Here is a 23,696-nt window from a genome sequence, read left to right on the forward strand (position 1 = left end):
ATTTCAGGAAAAGATGAAAATCAGAAACCATGTAAACCATGGATGTCATCACCCATGAGATTGTCACCAACTGGTTCAAGGAACAAGTGGTAGAGTTCTTCAACAAAGGGATCTCATTGGAAAGCTCATCTACCAATATCAACAGGGTTTATGTTGAAAGATAGTTTAAGACCTATTTTCTTTGTAAAAATAAGGATTTGGAGTTACAATAAATTTATATATATAAACATCACTAAGCCTGGTATATTAATATCTGGCTTAGATTAATTACAATGATTGTTTGGTTTGTTACAATAAATTATCATCACTTTATGATTAAATGATACTTACCAGGGCTGTGGAGTTGGAGTCGTGGAGTTTTGGTGTTTTAGCCGGAGTTGGATGGTAAGGAAAAGTCGGAGTCGGTAGATTTTTACGTGACTCTACAGCCCTGGCAGGGCTGTGGAGTCGGAGTCGGAGTCGTGGAGTTTTGGTGTTTTAGCCGGAGTTGGAGTCGGAATGGTAAGGAAAATTCAGAGTTGGAGTCGGTAGATTTTTACGCAACTCCACAGCGCTGATACTTACTTTAAAAATCACCTTGTATTTCAAGGTGTTCATTTGTAAAGAATTTTCTAATGTCAATATCATCTGAATATATAATATATTTGAACATTACCATTAATGACTGCTTTGTATTTCAAAAGCAGCCACTTGGTACTAACTTCTACACTTAGCTATTTGTGGTGGCACTCAATTATTGGTCTTCCCTATACTAAGATTTTCTTTTAGACCTTTCGGAGGACTAAGGCCTTGCAGCCTAAAAACTGCATACCAACATCAAACATAGAGGGTACGCTGTTTAGAGGGATCCTACCTTTCTCTACTGTCTGTCTCCTCTCCCTCCTTCCTCCCTCTTTTCTGTCTGCTAAACATTTTGTGTACGGCCAATGTCTTTCATCATATATTATGTATGTGTATTTCAAATTTGCAGTTTGTGAATTTGCTGTAATATTGATAATGAGCCAATATTATTCATCTAAATATAAAGTGAGTAAGGACTTATATACTTCAAAGACACTAATATATAATATTTTATTCTAAAGAATAAAATATTATGTATTATAATATTGTTTGTTTGTTTTTTATTATTATAAATTTTTCTTTATTAAAATAAACTTGGATTTGTTTTAATTTTTATATATTGAAAAAGTATTTCATAAACAGCAATTTTTAGAGCTGAAAATTCTTTCATTATATATTCCTTTTCATTATTTTTTTTAAAATAAAAAATTGAATTTTGTTTTCGTGGCTGTTAGAATAATAAAGGGAAAGTATTGTAATTGTTCAAATTTAATCCTTTGCATGTTTTTTGCATTTCTTGACATTGTAAGATCCCTTGATTCCAAAACATAAAAGTGGAAACAAGATTATTTGTATGTGTTGACACTATATTTAGCTTTATATCTCAGGACCAAAATTTTGAAATTTGGTAGGAATACTTCTATATGGCTGATGAGCACCTTTATAAGTCAAGGGGGAAGATAGAAGGAGTAAGGGGTCATATATTGAGTGGGGGTCAGACTTAATGAAAATTTTACTTGTTATTGGCATTTACAATTTTTTTAAAACTCATCTCTACTCCCAAAAATAAGAATTTTTTTTTTCCCTAAATTTTAGAAACTAGGAGAACTTTATCCCTGACTGAAGTGTAATGACAGCTTATGAATTCATGTTAGATCTCATTAGGGGGCACTAAATTAAAACAAATTGTCACTGTATAAACAGTGAATTCTTATCTTTGTTCTAAAACTTCCCTAACTTACATAATAAATGTTGTGCAAGGTATAATATGTTAATGAATATATGTTAAGGTATACATGGTCAATTTTTCAAGAAAATTGGAATTAAAAAGAAAAAAAAAAGAGTCAAATGGTAAGAATTTTGTCATATTTCAAATGTCGGCTAGCATGCATTTGTTTGTTTGTTTTTTACAATAGAAAAATTTTCCCATTGACTTATCATGGGGATAACTTTTGACCCCCTCGATATCTTCCATTCTAGATTGAATTTTAAAATTTGGTCTCATTCATGACACCATTTTGTTACTTTATTAATGTGCAAAACTTTATTCAAATCAGTCAAATCATTACTTTACAAAATGTGTTACAGTGAATTGTCAACTTGAGTCACTACCAAGGAATATTGCTCACTTTGCTCATTGCACTTCAATTATTATTGAAAATTATCAGATTTCCTTCCTAGTGTCTCCTTAACCTCCTGTTTGAGTGCTGGGCAAATGATGTAAGATCTCTTGACAACTTTTTTATTTTAGTTTTAATAATTATTTTATTAATGTTTCATCTATTGATAATATGTATTCTCACATTGCTCAGAACATGGCAAAACAATTGTAATGGTTTCAGGTGGAGATTTTGGACAAATCACTGTAAATCATGATCTGGTACTTTCTGATTTTCATCTTTTCCTGAAATTAAATAAATTTTTGAGTGAAAAAAACATGTTTTTCACTCAAAAATTTCTTTAATTTCAGGAAAAGATGAAAATCAGAAACCATGTAAACCATGGATGTCATCACCCATGAGATTGTCACCAACTGGTTCAAGGAACAAGTGGTAGAGTTCTTCAACAAAGGGATCTCATTGGAAAGCTCATCTACCAATATCAACAGGGTTTATGTTGAAAGATAGTTTAAGACCTATTTTCTTTGTAAAAATAAGGATTTGGAGTTACAATAAATTTATATATATAAACATCACTAAGCCTGGTATATTAATATCTGGCTTAGATTAATTACAATGATTGTTTGGTTTGTTACAATAAATTATCATCACTTTATGATTAAATGATACTTACCAGGGCTGTGGAGTTGGAGTCGTGGAGTTTTGGTGTTTTAGCCGGAGTTGGATGGTAAGGAAAAGTCGGAGTCGGTAGATTTTTACGTGACTCTACAGCCCTGGCAGGGCTGTGGAGTCGGAGTCGGAGTCGTGGAGTTTTGGTGTTTTAGCCGGAGTTGGAGTCGGAATGGTAAGGAAAATTCAGAGTTGGAGTCGGTAGATTTTTACGCAACTCCACAGCGCTGATACTTACTTTAAAAATCACCTTGTATTTCAAGGTGTTCATTTGTAAAGAATTTTCTAATGTCAATATCATCTGAATATATAATATATTTGAACATTACCATTAATGACTGCTTTGTATTTCAAAAGCAGCCACTTGGTACTAACTTCTACACTTAGCTATTTGTGGTGGCACTCAATTATTGGTCTTCCCTATACTAAGATTTTCTTTTAGACCTTTCGGAGGACTAAGGCCTTGCAGCCTAAAAACTGCATACCAACATCAAACATAGAGGGTACGCTGTTTAGAGGGATCCTACCTTTCTCTACTGTCTGTCTCCTCTCCCTCCTTCCTCCCTCTTTTCTGTCTGCTAAACATTTTGTGTACGGCCAATGTCTTTCATCATATATTATGTATGTGTATTTCAAATTTGCAGTTTGTGAATTTGCTGTAATATTGATAATGAGCCAATATTATTCATCTAAATATAAAGTGAGTAAGGACTTATATACTTCAAAGACACTAATATATAATATTTTATTCTAAAGAATAAAATATTATGTATTATAATATTGTTTGTTTGTTTTTTATTATTATAAATTTTTCTTTATTAAAATAAACTTGGATTTGTTTTAATTTTTATATATTGAAAAAGTATTTCATAAACAGCAATTTTTAGAGCTGAAAATTCTTTCATTATATATTCCTTTTCATTATTTTTTTTAAAATAAAAAATTGAATTTTGTTTTCGTGGCTGTTAGAATAATAAAGGGAAAGTATTGTAATTGTTCAAATTTAATCCTTTGCATGTTTTTTGCATTTCTTGACATTGTAAGATCCCTTGATTCCAAAACATAAAAGTGGAAACAAGANGGACACTCAAAAACAGTAGTTGCAGAAAAATTACAGGTAGAAATTAGAAAAAATTATTGAATAATCCTATTCACCAACTTAATGCCTTCTAATTTTTATTTATTCAGATTATACAAAATCATTTAAATAGTAAAATATATAAAAGTTTTGAAGAAGTAAAATATGATATACAATCAATTTTTTTGAGTAAAAAACACAAAATTTTTATTCAGGTACAGTACAGTCATTGGTTTATGGAATGTTGAAAGAAGGCTATTACAAATGATGGAAATTACATTATTGACTGAACATATATATTTTCTTCAAAAATAAACATAACCTTTTTCATTCAACTCAATAATTATGATGCAATTCTTCGAAATGTAGGCTTAAACTAGGCTCATGTAGATACATTTATAGATAGGACTTAAAAAATATACATTTAACACAAAAATAAGCAACACTAGAACTAACTCAGATATTCATTTACTTCTTTTCCAGGATTTATATTTCTCATTATTCTTAGTGCTTGGATCTATAGGAACTTTAAGGCACTAGGAATAATTAGTAGTAATAAATTCTGGAAAAACAGTGAGTTAATATCTAAAAATACATATTTGTTAATAGACATAAATGAACTTTTGGATATTATCTTAAAGAAGAAAATCAAATCTACAAATCTAATCTTTGAGAACTAAGGTGCATTCAAAAAGTTTATGGAATGAAATATTTTAAAAAATATTCTAAACCAGTGTTTCCCAACGTGGGGCCCACGCCCCACAGGGGGCAATTGGATTGTTAAGTGCGGCAATTCGAAAATGGACTCGTCCAGAGTTTAAGTTAACCATATAGTCACTGTATATGCTAGGGGACATAAGAATTTTAGAAAGGCATAGGTGGGGCATAACACAAAAAAGGTTGGGAAACACTGTTCTAAACAGTGAATACTTTGCTTTATTAGCCATCACAGATTCACTATGAATATAATTTTACAATAACTTAAGCTAAATTTAAACATCCAAACATTCAGTTTATTAAATAGAGACACTGCATGACTGTTGTATTGTGATAGAATTGAGGTGGAGAGTTGAATTTTTGTAATTGAAAATTTTACAATTAGTATTAGTACATATAAATTATCTTTTGCTCCATCTAACCCAAATACTTATATATGTATGTAAGGATATGCATGTCTGTATTGCTGTGTACATAAGAGTGAGAAAGTGCATTTGTGTGATCAGAAGAAAATTGTTGCTGGCTACACAAGGATCATTAAAAATATCTACTACTTTTTCAGTTAACCTCCTGCCTTGAGTAACTTTTTTATATTAATTACTTCAATAGGTTAGGTATGTGGTTTTGTTGTTCCTGTAAAATGAAGTTGAACAATACTGAATTTTTACACAACTTTAACCCATTATTTTTGTAGATTTGAGGGTTGGTAGCTTTTTGCATAATTAGGCCCAATTAATAGTACAATATCTAGAATCAGTATGAATGGCATGATTTTTTATACATAAGTTCCAGCTTACATATTGGAAGATCTCTAGAATCTGATTTAATTCCTTTTTTGCCAAAAAAAAATTTCTATTAACTACAAGTAGATTGTATTCATTCTTTCTGCGATGCTTCTTTGTGCATTGTTTAGATATGGTTAATATTAAGTATTCACTTATTGAACAATTGTATTCAACTCGATCCTTTATCCATCATTCAAATAGATGCTATCCATTTGATATGTAACAGTTTGGATTTGAATTTTTTCTATATCATTTTGTCTTTCATGTTTTGAAAACTTAGTTAGTTAAATTCTTTAATCGTTATAATTATCAACAGATGGTGACATACCTACTTCTAGTACCAGATTCATATAGTTTAGAAATTCTATTAATGAATTTATTAGGTCATAAATATATCTTATAAATTTGACATTAATAATTTATTTCTCTATTTGATAATGATCACAGAAAGAATATATATGAAAATTCTTATCAATAAATTTGTCTATAGCAGGAGAATCTGATCATTAGTATCAGAGTGGCCAGGTTCCATCAATAATTTTATTAAACAAACTGGGTTATTCAATGGTAAAAATTGTTTTGATTAACATAATTTGCTAATCAAAACATTTTTTACCACTATTATTACCAAAATTATGTATTTTTTTAATATTCTAAATTATTATTTTGCAAATGAAATTGTTTATTACAAAAAAATGTATTTATTATTATATTATATATAGGCTGACCCACATGCCTTTTTTTTCTGTTTCAACCATCCTACCATTTACTTTACACTTTTTTCCATTTTTGAAAATCAAAAAACTAAGCTCTCTAAATTGTGTATTAAATATTTGTCTATAATATTTTGAACTCATGATTTGTTAGAAAATGTTTATTTTACATTGATAAAGGTCATAAATTTGAATGGATACTGCTGAGAAAAATGTCTAAATGACAAGAAATAGAGAATAGTTACAGCAAATTTAAGGAATATAAGTTATTACATGAACAGAAACAGATAAAATTTGATTATTTGATCAATGGATAACGATAAAGACAATAATAACCAAACATTTGGAAAAATGGAATGAAGAAAAAATTAATGTAGTGGATGGGTCAAAATATTTCACGAAATGCATAAAGAGAATTTTGAATTTCAAGATTTCAACAATTTGATAAAATTAATTTTTTGTTTTTCAGGAACTACAGCTTTTGTAGAAAGAATATTTTCATTCATAAATTTTCTGTGATTAAAAGAAAAATCAAGATTAAATATTGAAGCCATGAAAGTAATACTAAATATAAAGCAAAATTGTGACTTTCAATGTGATAAGTTTCATGATAAAACTGAGAGTGACAAGAATTTATTAACTAAAATAAGTTTATTGAAAAATATATTTGATTTGACCCTGAAAAACCTTCTGCATCAACCTAACTATTAAATCTGATAGCATATTTTTTTTAAATATATGATATGATATTTATTTTTAAAATATAATAATGAAAAATAACATTTTTTTCATTATTATATTTTTGAAAATAAAATCTGTTATAAAAATATATGTATTCTTTTTTATACCACCAAATCAATATTACAAATAATTACTGACAAATTGTTAATAATGCTTACATACATTTCTTGATGGAATTTTACTAGGAAAGCCACAGACACTCTCTTATCTTGTTATGACATAAAAAATTAGGTACTCATCAGTTAACAGGACACCAGTCATTTTCACTACATTTTCAGCAAAATCAATGTTTTATTTTATAATTTCAAATATGTATAAATTATGATGAATTAATGAACAATTTACAAAAAAATGAACTTACAACTAAATAACATAAAATAACAAGTGATACGTAAAATAAACAACTAGAAGTAGAAATTTCAGTTTTGCAATTATACAAATGTGAAAATATGCTAATTGTTTTTAATACCACTCATTGTTTAAATTCATGACTGGCTTTCATAACTTTTATACAAACTGAAAGAAAAGGGTAAGTTTATGTTCAAATTGACTTTGTATACGCTTTAACCTAAATTAGAGCGTATATTAAGACGTGAACATGAATTGGATGTCATTGATTGACTGGTGTCCTGTTAACCAAAGAGTACGAAAAATTATGCTCAGCCTAATTATACTGTTCTTAGGGTTAGCTGTCAGATAAATAATATGAGGCAACATTAGAGATAGGAACACATACTGTTACTGCTATCCAATTTGGATAGCAAGCTGATGTACATAGTTGCTAGTCTAAATAGCAGAATTTTCATAAAGGTATTATATGGCCAAATTTATATACATATTAACTACTAGTTATGTGCCAGATCGTTAAAAATGTATATCCGCAGATACAGATACAGATAGTTAAAAATGTATATCCGCAGATACAGATACAGATAGTTAAAAATGTATATCCGCAGATCCAGATACAGATACAGATCGTTAAAAATGTACATCCGCAGATCCAATGTTATCATTAGTGTCTAGATTCACAGATACAGATCTCAATATTCGTACTCAGTCTGCACCGGTGCATGTGACCTTGGACTGATAGTTGACGCTTTGCATTAGTCACGTGACATGTTTTGACTTGCACTGCGCATGTTTTTGTTTATAGTTTAGTGTGAAACGGGATAGCATAGATTACGTTTGTATTTTTGGAGAGTGTTGAGTTAAATTAAAATAAAAACATTGTCGACAAAAAAGTTTAGCAGTGTAATATGGAAATATTTTACAATAGTAAATGATTTTTGCATGATAAAATTTTTGCAATATGATAAAATTGATAAAGATGATAAAATTTTTGCAATATGAATGTGCCAAATATGTGATTTTAAGAAATAAAAAGTGATTTGAATTGAAGTTATTAGTATTTTATTGCTACCTATCTTTAAAATTTCATGTAAGTAATGAAATTCATTAAGATAAAAGATCCGTTAAAGATCCACTAAAAAGTAATGGATATGGATACAGATCTTTTTTTTTTTCCTCGGATATCTGCGGATAAGGATATGGATATCCAGAAAAGTGACTATTTCTATTTGTAGTTAAATTTTAATTTTAAAAAATATTGTTTATTTAGTGACTAATTTAGAGTTATATTTACATTGTGGCATTTTGCACTGGTACCTTGGAAAAGGGATTATATTCTTTGTTAACATGTGGAATTGATGTTATATCTGAACTGTTGCCAGTGAAGATTGATAACTTGTTTGATCTAGTGTTAAGTTATAGAGGTAAAAATTAGGTTACACATATATATATATTTTTTTTTTCACAATACAATGAGTACATATAAACAACCCTACTAACCTGATGCAAAGGAACAACACACTAACAACTGTCATAAATCATCGGGCTATAATTTGGAATAAATAATTATAAATTACAAATGAATTTGGCACTAGAGGGAGGTGTTATGTGCCATCTCGTATTAAAATTATTAATTCATTTGTAATTTATAATTATTTATTCCAAATTATAGCTCGATGATTTACAGTAGTTGTTGGTGTGTTGTAACACAATGAGTTTTATGGAATGTTGAGTTATCAAGAGTTAAGTTTCTGGGACTCTGCTATAAACTTTAACTGCTTAACTACAAGTATAGGAGTGTGCATTTATATATTACTAGCTGATGAGCTCGGCGTTGCTCGGACAAAAAGTAATGATAACGAAGATTAAGATTATTACTTTACAGCCAATCTTACCTGTTTTCACAGAATGCAAGAATTAGGTCCCTCTGTTTCCAGACTAATTAGAAAATTTTTAGATGGGGCTAAAAATATGTTTGATTTTCCGCAAAAATGCAAAAAACCACATCTGCGCCTGTAAATCTTGCACGTTGCTTTCTCTTAACACTTCCATTGTTACTGAACACTTCCATTATTGAAGCGTTAATCCTGTCCCTTTCCCCCATGGGAGGAATTTTGAAAAATCCCTTCTTAGTGTGCGTTCTCGTGACATACCCTAACTGTGTACCAAATTTCAACTTTGAACTCCTAACCGTTTGGGCTCTGCACTTACTATTATTATTATCAACCTGTCTCGATTTTATATATATATATATATAGTGTTGGGATAAAAATCATCTGGCGCACGGTTTTCCCGCGCTTTTCCAATCGTTCGACGAACGACGGTTGTCACCATAGAAACAGCGATCAGACCACTTTTGAAGACTCGACCGCTCATTGGTTGAGCGACATCACGCCATCATCAGACGTCTTGTAGAGCTGCTAAGTTCTGATTGGTGGAATCCAATTCTGCTTCAATCCTATAAAAGGATTGAGTTGTGGCGGGAAGTTCAGTTCACCTTGGACGCTTGAAGGGAACTCACGTTGGGCCTTAGTTCGCTGAAGCTGCCCCGAAACTTGTCTCTTCTCGTTGTGCTGTAAAGGACTTTAGAGTTAGTTCGTTGCAAGGTGTCTTTTCGATGGACCTGTTGTCGTGGATAAAAGTTGAACTTTGTTACGATTGATGTTTTGTAAATGTTTGTTTTGTGAACCTTTGTAACTGTACATACGTTTATTTTCAATATATATATAAGTTTTGAATTTTAATCAGCGTATGTGTGGTGTATTTTGAACTTTACTGGCACAGTCGACAGGATTACCTTGGATTACCTTTGGATTACCACGGATCGGAAAGGCTGATCTGCGACAAACATAAGGACAGAACAACACCGGCAATCATTGACCCAGGTAAATCTTTATTTTACTCGCTAGCACAGAGATGCCTAGACGCGCAAAATCGCGTGGATTGGAAACAAGAGATTGGGAAGATGATGGGCTGACCAAGGGACGAAAGGCAGGCGTGATGGGAGGCGAATATCGAGAGGAAATCGAATCGCTTAAGCTTCGGATTGAACTCGCAAAAATCGAGTTAGAGCAGGAAAGGCGACTCTTTCAGGCGCGGAGCTCGGCAGGGTGGGTTGTCAAGAGGAAATTAGACAATCCGGGGCACCAGGGATGGAGCAAGCCGGCGGAAGTAGCTAAGGTCACGGAGAAGTTTGGGGAGGTGTCAGGTAGTAGGTTGCCCGGTAACAGCGAGGAGGTTAGAGAGCGATGGGACTCTCAGAGAGGAATGACGAGGAAACCCATTCCCTCGGCACAGAGTTTCGTTGAACAGACCCCCAAGGCTAATTGTAATGCCTGTGGAAGGGCTGGGCACTAGAAGAGAGCTTGTCCTAAGCGGAAGGCATCCAATGAGTCCAAACAGGCATGGCTAGTAACTACGAACAAGACATCCCAAACAGACGAACCTTTGGTAGTGAGGGTAACGGTGTGTGACCAACCAAAGGTCAAGGATGCGCCGAAAAGAATCAAGCCGGTAGGCGACAGAAATAGTCTCTCAGCTATGGTCGATTCTGGGGATGAGATTTCGGTCATAAGGGAATCATTGGTGGCGGAAACGAAGGAGGAAATCCAACAGGTTGGATCCTTTGGTCACCGGTTTGATTCGGTAACGATCCCGATAGGGCTGGGGGAGGAAGACTTCGCAGGGTTGCGAAGGTCAGAACTGGTGACTTGTGCCTTAACAGATGAGTTAGACCAGACCACGGATGCCTTGTTATCAGAGGAGGATTACTGGATATTATTAGACCGAAAAGAGAAACTCCAGGGAGAGGGAGGAAGGCAGGTAAGGAGCTCGAGGGTAGATGGTAACGGAAACCATCAGGAAAAGGAATCGGGACCTCTCTCAGAGGCGGGGTGTAGTGGAAATAGCGACGAAAATGAGAAAGAAACAGAATTACGAGACGCTCAAGTCCGGGACGAGTCACTTTCTCGATCGTGGGAGGCCGTTGAGGATAAGAAAGATGGGCTAGTTGTAGAGGACAGGATACTATATCGGCAATATAGTTTGTTCGGCAGGCTCATTAATCAGGTAGATGTTCCCCAAGAACGGAGAACAGAAGTGTTAGATTTAGCACACAAAGCTCCGTGCGGTGGACAGTTTGGCAGTTGGAAATTAGCAAGTTGCGTTCGTGAGAGCTGCTATTGGCCGGGAATGGCGATTGATATCCGGAAGTACTGCCAGAATATTCATAGGTGCCTAGTAAGAGCGCCTGATCTAGTCCTAGATAGGACCCCAGTTACACCACTTACTCGATTCTCAACCCCATTTCAAGTGGTTAACATAGGCATGATTGTACCGATTGATCCCTTGTCATCTAATGGTCATCGATACGCAGTTAGCATAATCGGATTATGCACCCATTGGTCAGAAGTGGAAGGGATGAGAGCACTTTCGGTGACAGCCACTTGTTCGGTATTTTTGCAATTCTTTACACGGACGGGTTTTCCTGAACTGACTTGTTACGATCAGCGGACCAATTTCACCGCAGGATTGACGCGTGAAATGACCCTTATGTTAGAAGTAGGGAATGTAAAGATAGATCAGATCAAAGGTGTTCACGATATTGCAACTAAGCATACGGCCGTAAAGCGAGAAGAGTATGTAATGCAATACAACTTGAGAGCACGGCCAAAGGAATATAACATCGGGGATACGGTTCTCGTGGAAAAGTCTTCCCCATATGATAAATTGGATGATCGGTGGGAAGGGTCTACCGAGGTAGAAAAATTAGAACGTAAGGGAAGCTACCATATAAGGGTTGAAGACGGGAGAATTAACTGGGACCAAATAGATAGTCCCAGAGAGTATCGGAAGCGAACTTTTGCTGTAGGAATAGTACTTGGTTCCGACGGGAGATTCGGGGAACCGGTTCAAACGCTGTCCCTGCGACAGCTGCACGATCGCGGACGATGGGACGGGAGAGTAAGGGGAGTTCCTCCGCTTCCCCTGACGTCGGCACAGACCGAGCTGGAGGACGTGTCGAAGGATTACAACTCGATGTTCGGTAATAGACCGAAGAAGAAAAACATCAGGACACTTACGGGAGGGTGGATCCCGAAACGTTTTACCCCATACCAGACTGCGTTAGCTTTACGAAAGCAGTTATTAGGCATCGGTAACAAAGGCATCTCTGCGTGTAGACGGGTAAAATTCCCGGATGTTCCGGTAGTATGGGTCAGTTCGATATCGGACAATTTTTGTAAGGTTGTTTGGTGTTGTGAAGGGAATCAAACAGGCTTAAGTAAGCTCAGTTTGATCCTCGGCCGTGGAGGTGTCAGGATAAAAATCATCTGGCGCACGGTTTTCCCGCGCTTTTCCAATCGTTCAACGAACGACGGTTGTCGCCATAGAAACAGTGATCAGACCATTTTTGAAGACTCGACCGCTCATTGGTTGAGCGACATCACGCCATCGTCAGACGTCTTGTAGAGCTGCTAAGTTCTGATTGGTGAAATCCAATTCTGCTTCAATCCTATAAAAGGATTGAGTTGTGGCGGGAAGTTCAGTTCACCTTGGATGCTTGAAGGGAACTCACGTTGGACCTTAGTTCGCTGAAGCTGCCCCGAAGCTTGTCTCTTCTCGTTGTGCTGTAAAGGACTTTAGAGTTAGTTCGTTGCAAGGTGTCTTTTCGATGGACTTGTTGTCGTGGATAAAAGTTGAACTTTGTTACGATTGATGTTTTGTAAATGTTTGTTTTGTGAACCTTTGTAACTGTGCATACGTTTATTTTCAATATATATATAAGTTTTGAATTTTAATCAGCATATGTGTGGGTATATGAACTTTACTTATAGATTAGTTGAAACTGACATTCGAACCCACGATGGATCTTGCTTTATATACCCTACCAATGGGTTGTCCCACCCATACAAAAAAGGCTTCGAATGGTCCACAATGTTCCAGAACATTCCATAACATTCGAGATTGTTTTGGAATGTTCTACAATGAGCTGGGATGTTCCAGGATGTTCTCGAATGTTCCAGAACATCCTGGAACATTCTGGAATGTTGTGGAATGCTCTTGAATACTCTCGAATGTTCTGGACTGTTCTAGAAATTTCTAGAGGGCGAAACTTCCAGCCCTTATATCTTCAACAGCATGCCTTTCAGGTAAAAACGGGAACCTTCTTCATGGATGGGGGATAGAGGGCTACCACACCATATAACTCCCTTGATCATACCGGGACTTGTTTTTGAGTTTTAGTGGCATGCACATTGTACATTTACCTTTATAATATATATTGATTGATTACACAGTTTACAATGTTTTTGCTTGTATTTTTTTCTGATTTAGTAATTCATAATTATTATTTTTATTTTTAAAATTACAAAAAAGTTTTCGCGAACTTCTTTGTTTTCCTTCTGTTTTTTGTGTCCATTAGCAGTCCAGAACAAATTTATATGCGGAGACAACCTTTCCTGAGAGGTTGAGGCAACCTTTCCTTAGAGGTATTCAAAAATTAAATTCCGTCTGTCAAGTTTTTTAATATTTACTTCATTTAATATTATTTTTATTTTTTCCATCTTATTTTGTAATTTATAAATATATAATCATTGCCATAAAAATTAGTGTCCCAAGAAGGAGTTGTTGGAATCAAACAAAATTGTACATGTGTGAGTGTAACAGTGATATAAGTGATTACAAAATGAATGCAAAAGAATTATTTATTGCAGGAAAAACTACAAATGAAAGTACCCTGTTGGGCCATGTCTAGCGTAAATGTGTGATATGATATGGACAGGAATGGAGGCATACTGGTCTCATATGGTATCCTGTGGCATCTCAGTCCCACAGTTGCCTCAAGTAGTCCTCTAGTTCGGCCAAACTCCTAGGCTGTCCAACTTGGCGTTCCAGGTGATCCCAGATGTGTTTGGTCAGTGACAAATTGGGACTGGGCAGGCCACAAAAATGTGGAGGCAGTCCTGTGGTCCCACACTCTTGCTGTGTGTGGTCAAGTATTGTCCTTCTGGAAAATGGTTCTTGGGAGCCATGCCATAAGAGGCAGCACATATGGCACAAGGATGTCACTGACATACTGCTGTACTGTCATGATCCATTGAATCATTACTAGAAGTGACTGGCTGTCATATGTGATGGCACCCCAGACCATCATACCATTTATGAGGTACAGCTCCAAAATGTAGACAGGATTGAGGAATTTGCTATGGGACCTCCAGACATGAATATGGCTATCATCAATGCCCAAACTGAATCTGAATTTGTTTCTATAATTAACCCGTTCCATTCTTTATGGTGCAGTCCCATCAGAAGTGCTCCAAACAAGGCAACGATGGGTGGCTGTCAATGATAGCACATGTAATGACCACTATGATACCAAATATTCCTTACCCAGGTACCTCAAAATGGTATGGATAGACACAGGTCTGTAATAATAGCACCATCTGTATCTGGATGGTAGACAATGATATGGTTGGCTGTGTGTGTGCTTGTAAGAGGACCAGGTGGTCCTTTTGGCTAGTGGTCTGCTGAGGGTGTCCTGAGTATGGACACCAGGTGTGTGAGCTCTCCCTTACAAGGTGTGTGAGCTCTCCCTTACAGGTTTCAACACCTCACAGTGTTGTCAGAACAGCCTAGGTGGTGGGTTATTCAGCAAGATGACTATTTGGCTTCTCTCAACCCAATGATCCTTCCTTTCTCAAACTCTGGTAGTTGTTCATATGGTCTTCCATTGCAATGTAAAGGAATCTCTAGTGATATAGCATCCCTCTGCAACAGGTAAACTACAGACAGGATGCCTTTGTGTGCTTTTTGTAGGATAAGGGGATGCACTTTAATGCCTTCTGCTGGCATTAAGCCATCACACTATAACTCTAATCATTTCTATATCTGCTTGAGACTTATTTGTAATCCAAGTTTTATAGCAATATGACAACTTATGTTAATTTTTATGGCAATGAGTATATTTTAAATTGTTTATGTACTGTTTTACTCATTGCAGATTTTTTAATTTATTGTTTGATTCAGTTTTAAATGCTTATAAATTTTTGTCAGTTTTTATTATTGTCCTTTCTTTTACTAAATTGTCAATGCTAATTCTTACTGTAATTGCATACATTGAATTTGCCATTGATATTTTTCATAACTTTGAGTTTTACCTTTAAGCCCTTTTTGATGTTAAAGATGATCTTTCAAAAAGTGATAAGTCTTAACACTGCTAACCAGTTCATTTCTTTTGATATGATAAAAATTCCTTTAATAAAAAATCTAATTATGTTCCAAAGTGGAAAGGTGATCAAGCCTGATGCCAAAAAAAATTTATAAACTTCCACATACAAAAAATAATATGAAAGAAAGAACAGAAGAACTCCACTGTTATTAAACTTGTAAGAGAATTATTTTATGAAGCATATTTGTAACAAGAAGAGGAAAATTAAAAGGAATTATATTGTCATCCAGCTTCTTAATAAAAACAATCCAATACTGACAAAAATTAAGATCTATAAAGTTACTATTTATGATGATAAAATTAAAGCAATTTGAATACATAAAGATCACAGAGAGAAAGCTAAACAGTACAATTTTTGAACATCAGACAAATTAATATCATATTCAGAAATATCAGCAACAGACTTGTCAAAAAACTTGAATAAGGATAAAACAGTATTAAGAAAACTTTAACTTTAAAAAAATTTATCTGCAGAGGTGATTATAGATCTGTCAAGTCAATCTGGAATTATATGAGAACCTTAAAACATGATGTTATGAATACTGGTGATTCTAATTATCTAACTTTCTACTTCACAGAAATAGCTTATTTTATGCAAAAAAATTAAATAAAATAATAAATGACAGCTCTTTAGAACTAACATAATATCATTCTAACCATATTTATTTTAGTATATTTTGTTATATGTTTTAAGTATAATTTTTTATTTTATNTTTCTATTTAAGTAGTTAAATAATTAAGAGGTTAGGGAATTGGAGACATAAATAAAATCCTGCTGAAAGAGCCAAAATTTTACTTAACCCTTCGGTGAATGCACTTTTCAGGAGCTCATGAGAGGGCGCATCACAGCAATTACACTGCATATGTAATATTAAATAATTTTAAGTCAATAATTAATGTCTCAAAGCATTATTTTTACTAGGACATTTTTTTCAGACACTTTGCATTATTAAAGTTAATGTAATCATATATTAATGTAAGTACAGATTACATAATATAATATAATCTGTATTTACTCAAATGTAAGATGTACACTTTTTTAAAGTTTTAACATATCTGAAAGTAAGGTGTCTTAGATTTATTGTGTGTCATAATTAGTGATTGTTATTTCATGAATCTTATTTATTTGTCTCTACTTCCATTACATCATGTTAATGATTTTATTAGACCAATATTTGTAATAGAATGTATTTAAGAGGTCAACTCAATCTTGTTAGTCTATTACAGTAACATTGTAAGTACATTGATGAAAATCCCAGAAAATGTTGGACAGCACTCTTTCAAGAAATATTGCATTTTGAATGCTTGAAATTGCATTGAGTATGATTGTGTGTGTAAAGATGTGAACATTGAATCTAGTGTTGATTGGTATACTAATTGGTATACTAGTGTTTTAGTCATTACACACATGATGTTTTAGTTTTAGTTAACTAAAACCAAAACTTCATGTGTGTAATGACTAAAACAATGTTAGTTTTGATTCAGAAGAATCTAACATGGCAAATGAATTGCTTTCTGATTTTGGTACCACAGAAGACCATGATATATAATTTTCTTTAGTTGCAATAAATACTGAACATTTCTGTTGACATAACTTTGTCTTGAGTTTTTATTTAAAAAAACAAAAATCTGCAATGTGTGTGTGTGTGTGTGTATGCATATGCATGTACATATTAAATCATATTTACAGCTCATTTTATGAATCTTGGCAGGACTGTAAAAATGCCAGTAGCAGGGACCAATCTATTTAGTGAAGGGAATGAATTGTTTAACAAATCTGACAAGGTTGCTGTATGTTACCAAAAAGAGATTCTTGAATGAGCCTCAACTGAGAACTATATATTGCCCTGTCAAGATGGGTGAAATAATCTGTATCTAGAAATATAAAAGAAATGGTCTATTTAGGTTTTCATTCAAAAAGAGATTTTTTCCTCTATATTTTGATTAACAATATGTATTTATTCACCATCTTTCACAGATGGTAAATAAATGCATATTGTTAATCAAAATATATACAAAATCGTATATACAAATCAAAACCATATAAAATAATAAGAAAATATAGGTAATGTTAATTGTACAAAGTAATACAAAAAGTAGACATTAAGTACTCACCCCCAAAACACCCAGTAATTTGAGATATATTATTTGATAAAATTAAAAATGAGAAACATACCTCATATGCAAATAAAAATGATTATAATAAATATAGTTTTAATATTTTTATAAATTGCATACTAATTATTATTTTGCTGTTTAGTCATTATGGAGAGATTACGAATTTTTTTATTTGCTGTTTTACACTTCTATAAGAGTTTTGAACAGTAATGAATAGGACTGAAAATATTTATTTGATAGAGTTGTATCTTGTATATTCTTCTAAAATATTTGCATGTTTTTTATATTCATCATCTGTTCAGATAGTTCCACTTTATTTCTTTTGTTTGATATTTTAAGAAAATCCATCGTAAAAACTTCTGTAGTGGATTTAATAGACAGTCAATTAAATAGCAGTAAATCTGGATGAAATGATGGTATAGGCTACATATGTTGATTAGCATTATTATGCAACAAGACTATTTTTGATAGCAAACCTTTTATCACAGGTAGATGTTGTACAATGATGTTTCCTTCACAATACATGATAAGGCTTCACTTATCCCCAAAAAGCTTCTGTGTTTTTCTAGATTGTCAATATTGATTTTTTTTTTTTTTTTAAGAAAGAGAAAGCCTACATATATTCTCTTATATTTATTTTATGCCAAATGACATATATTTTAGTATTCACCATATATTGAACTTATTAGGAGTATTTACAATGGAAAACTCTTCTAGATGAACTGATTTATACAAAAGTTTGTGAATTACAAACATGCATACCAACCAGATTTTTAAACAAAGTAATAATGCCATCTAGTGACACAAATAGAAATGACTACAGTTTAATGATTGTATTATTAATAATGTGTCACAAAACAATGAAGTAGCATATCTTTACTGGAATTAACTATAACAATAAGGTTGATGAATAATTGGTGTCTAGATAGTTATTAGAGAATTATTAATGAGCATTTAACATTAGATGTTGTAAAAGATATTTAGATACAAGATACAATTGTATATAGATCTTATGTTTGATACTTACAAGTTAAAAACATAAAATGCTTAATTTTTCACCAAAAAAAAGTTGCAATTCTTATCTTTATTGGACCACTTCATTGATTGGCATTTTTATCCCTAGGAAAATTATTTCATGCTATTTTTGTAAGTTAGCACTATGATGACTAGTACCTTTGTTTGGAGGAATTCAGCAATTAATAAACACTGCTCTGAGACAACTATTTGAAAATATTAAGTACCAGTATCAGAAGTATTGTACACAAAAATTTAAATTCTAAATTCTTTTAATGTAGAAATATTTTGAATACTTCATGAGTGCTTGAAATATAGTACTTTGAAATTAGTTGAAAATAAAAATATTTGTTATGATAAAACTTACTTGAAGTACTTCAAAATGTTTAGAATGCTAAAAAATATAGATACAGTCAACTGCATTTATATGTTTTTCAAGGAAACCGACAAAAGTATCATAAAAATGAGAAAAACATATAAGTGACACTATTTTGAATTGCTTTCAGAGTGTAAATAATCATCATAAAATTCACTGAGTTCAGTGTTAATAAAGCTTCTTTAGTATTAACACAAGTACTTTCGATGAGTGTATAACTGTCGTCTTCAGGCGAAAAAAACAAGTTTTTAACAAAACGAGCATGCAGGATGTTCCAAAAGAACATAATATTTAAATTCAAACAGGCGTCCATAAATATGTTCTTTAAATATTATGTTCTTTTGGAACATCCTGCACGTTCGTTTTGTTAAAAACTTGTTCTTTTCGCCTGAAGACGACGGTTATACACTCGTCAAAAGTACTTGTGTTAATACTAAAGAAGCTTTATTAACGCTGAACTCAGTGAATTTGTACCCAGAAACTAGACAAATATTGGCGTGAGTTTTTAAATTTATTTTTTTATCATCATAAAAGAATGAAGCAGCACAAATTAACAATGTACAACTGAATTTGTACATATTACAGACATTACATCATGCACATGAAGGATCACGATATCGGGGAAACTATTAGCAGAAGCAATTTTGAGCAGGAGGAATAGTATATCAGCAATATCAATTGTAAACCAGTGATATGCACTAATGCAAGCCTATGTAATTACACAGTTATAATTAATTTAGTTTAATCTGTTGTTATAATAAAATGAGTTTTAGAAACTGAGACACATGAATATGAAGATGAAGAAAACATTGATACTGGTTGGCTTGAGTTACCATCTAATACAGTGGAAGATACTTGATAGAGCATTTTGGAGTTTTTCCAGAGCTTCTTCCTATGCATGTATGATGATTTCTTATATAATAAAGATGTTAAAAAGCTAATTTTCTGGAAAGAAGCTCAGAAAAATACTTTTATATTTTTCTAGAACAAAAATGGTAATATAGGTTGACTATCCTTAATCTGAAATGATTGGACTGAGAATGTTTTGGATTTAGAATACATGACAAGTTTCATGCACACTATTGTATCATTTTTCATGGCACAAACATTGAGTCATAGTTTTAACCTAAAGGACTTCCTGTTATGAAAGCAAAGTTATGGATTTCAGAATATTTTAGATGGAGGATATTCAATTTGTATTGAAATTAAAATAAACCAGTGATAATGACAATCTTTTAATACTGTAAGCAGGACTTTGTTTCAGCTAAAATATACTAGTATGCCAAGTCAGAAGATAGCATGAAAAAGTATTTGTTGCTGGTACGGTACATAGAACTGGGAGTTGTTTGATAAAAATAATACTGAATTATATTCAGTCACCATAAATGCATATCAGCATTAATTTCTTTAGAAAAAGAATACAGTAGAGCCTCGAAAACTCGGCCTAATGTGGACTGAAGGGTGGCTGAGTTTGTGAAAATGCCGGGTTATCGGGAATGGGGTTAAAAAAAGAATAAGTATGAGTGTTTCCTCAGAAAATACTGTACTGTACTTGTATGTATTGTTTACTTGAGAATACAACAGAGAATAAACTGCCCAAATACCCTTAAACAAAGGAAAAGTACGTTTTTTATGAAGGCATAGAGCCTTTACTACATGAAAATGAAAATTAATGAATACACTGTACAGTAATTTACCTGATAAGACAGACCTCAGAAAAATACTTTATGAGGCATAAAGCTGTCTTTATCATGAAAATTAATTAACTAAGGATTTTTTTGCCCTGCCAGGGTGTGGCCGAGTTATCTGGAGTGCCGGGTTATTGAGTGCCAAGTTTTTGAGGCTCTACTGTACTGATCATAAGTAATTCTTTTAGACTACTACTAATAATCAAAAGTATATGTGAGATCTCGGATTTTAAGGATAATAAAATCCATTTTTAAGAAATTTTTTATTTAACATCCATCGTGATCATTAGAAAACATTGCACAGAACACGGATTGAATGACATCTTTACTATCAACAAACAGATGAGAATCTTAACAGTCAGTTGCAATATGATAACATCCGATTGTGAAAGAAGAGGAAAGCGCCACCGAAAGCATCAACGAAATTCATCATTGAATTTGCACCGCAAAGCCAACCTTCATTACTGAACAACTGCCTATCACATGATTGACTTTCCCAGGCTAAAAGGAAGAGACGACGACAATTTTGGGCAGTCGTCCTAAGGAAAGGTGTTCGTCCCCATAAAGTAGTGTTTGTCTTTGCATAGAAGTGTTCAGTACACCCACCATAACTGGTGGATACCGATGGACATATCAAGAAGCCTCATAGAACAGACCTCTTCGAAGCCATTATCATCAACGACTCGCCATACGAAAAGGGAAGACATCGACCTCCTTAAGGATTAGGGGTATTTTGTTAGAAATGTGTAAACTCTCTCTCCATGTTTGAGAAATTAGGCCCACCCACGCATCATAAGACATAGAATAGTCACGCTGCAGTTGTACGATCTAATATTCGTATTTTATTGCCATACGTTAATCATTTTGTTTGAATCCTTATGTATATAGTAGATTTAGAATATATTAAACTTTTATTTGTTTCGTTAAAACTGTCTACCTATCTGTTGCTCGAAACTGAGACACCTTATCGACTTTCCCATCGCACTCCCCACTCATTTGATTTAAAGACCCTCCTATTCAAAGCCATCCAGTGACCCTATGAGCAGTTTTTACCAAATTGTTGCTGGTCTTACCCCTGGTTACTCAAACATATATATATATATATAAACTCTGCTCAATACAAATTCTACTCATCCTCAGAATAATAATAAATTTGACAGTATTTCTTATCTTTCTCTTTTCTTTTAATTATATAATCCAAAGAAACTAAATCAAAACTGGAAAAATTGAATGAACAATACTATTGTGAGATTCCAGAAGTATTCAATTTAATGTTTTCGACCATATTTTAAATTTTATCTTGGGGTACATCCTATAAAACAAATGAATAGAACATAATTCAAAACATAGAACATTTGAATAGAATGTAATCAGAAATATGATAAAAAATGTTAAGTCTTATTGAATACAGCTAGAATTTCATGATTGTATTGTTCATGTAATCCAATTTCAAACTATGTGCAATTGTGTTGATATGTTGAACAATTGAGAGAAGAAAGATATTTGTTGATTTGTCTTAATTTGTTAATGAAAATATCAACTGCTGTTTATATGTTACAAAACTAGTTGTGTTTCAAAATAATTTGAAGAACACTTGTTAATGAACAGTTGAATTAACAATTCTACATAGTTTAACAAGAACACTTATCATTTGCTTTTGTTGGGTTACAATTTGAAAAAATTGTAGATCTATAAATTCCCATTGTTGACCGTCCATATGTCTTTCCTTAATCTCAAGTGTTAAGTTAGCTAGCTGAAAGATGAAATCAGATATGGACCCTTAGGAACAGGAGGCCTGATTAACTATATATGAACTTCCAATGCAAACCAGAAGTTACATTATTTAAATTCAAAACTTTTTCCCTGAAAGCAGTTAATAAATGACCAGCATGACTCCATTGCTAGCAGAAAAGTATGATGTACAGGGCAAGACACTACAGTACTAATTTGAGATGTAGAGCATATATTTTAAATTAAAAATATGATTAAAAATTGCACTCTTGCATTATGATGATGTCACAATAAATAATTGCTCATTCTTCTCTGATTTTCTCTCACATACAAACAATATTCATATTTTTCCATAGTGGCTCTGCCTATTTGTAGAGATCATAAGCAATTACTTTGTCTTTTTTTTTTTTTAACAATTTGATATATATATACACTTGAGCTAATAAAATTCTACCATTCCACTAACAAGTCAGATATAATGTACTGTACTACATTAAATCAGGTTTATAGGAAAAACTAAATTTCCATAAAAAGTACTTAATATGGTAGGCAATTGATGAATGCAGACATGTCTGAACTTTTCATTTTTTAAGGATTTGTCAATACTGATATATATTTTAAATTAGTTTACATATATTTAATGTGACAATGTTATCATAATGTGCATTAGTTGCCACTGTTTATCTGCAGACAATAAAGCAAATTGGAGACAATAAAAAAATGCCTTTATTTAACAATATTCTTTTTATAAATATACTAGCTGTACCCACCTGGCCACTCGTTGCTATGGCTCAAAATGTATCTATTATAAATGTATAACACTCCTTGCGGGAGGAATTTCGAAAAATCCCTTCTTAGAGTACATTCTTTTGATGTACCCTATTAAAATGCAATCAAAAATGCAAAAAACTGCATCTAAAATAGTATAATAGAAGACCAGTTCTTCATAGTAAGCCTTAATTTTGTCCCTCTCCCCAACAGGGGGGAATTTCTACATCTATATAATATAAAAACATGCGTGTATTCAAATGCAACATTGTGTCAAAATTTCAAAGCAATTGGTTAAGAACTTTCAGATATTTAAGATTTTGAACAAACGAACATTTACATTTTTATTTATATAGATTCGTAAAATTTACAAATAGAATTTTTAGAATTTACAAATTTTTTAATATTCTTTTTATAAATTATCAATTGATATATATCTTAGAGTGTATTAAAAAGCAATTGACTCCCTTCATCCAAAAACACCATAACTAGAAAGATGTGGTATTCTGCCAAATCTAGCAATGGCTCATTATGCCTGCATTT

General features: G+C 32.9%; 2 protein-coding genes across 2 annotated transcripts in view; both read left to right on the plus strand.

Moving 5' to 3' along the window:
• LOC111633282 overlaps positions 1 to 23,696 on the plus strand; it is a 42,867-nt gene that overhangs the window by 7,748 nt on the left and 11,423 nt on the right. The gene's annotated exons all lie outside the window — the stretch shown is intronic.
• LOC111633278 lies at positions 8,244 to 15,256 on the plus strand. Its single transcript, XM_023377814.1, has one exon. The coding sequence runs from the start codon at positions 10,772 to 10,774 to the stop codon at positions 12,698 to 12,700; it is 1,929 nt and encodes a 642-aa protein (XP_023233582.1). The 5' UTR covers positions 8,244 to 10,771; the 3' UTR covers positions 12,701 to 15,256.

Source organism: Centruroides sculpturatus, unplaced genomic scaffold, assembly GCF_000671375.1.
Source record: "Centruroides sculpturatus isolate CEXI.00-Female unplaced genomic scaffold, Cexi_2.0 scaffold579, whole genome shotgun sequence".
NCBI classification, from domain to species: Eukaryota; Metazoa; Arthropoda; class Arachnida; order Scorpiones; family Buthidae; genus Centruroides; species Centruroides sculpturatus.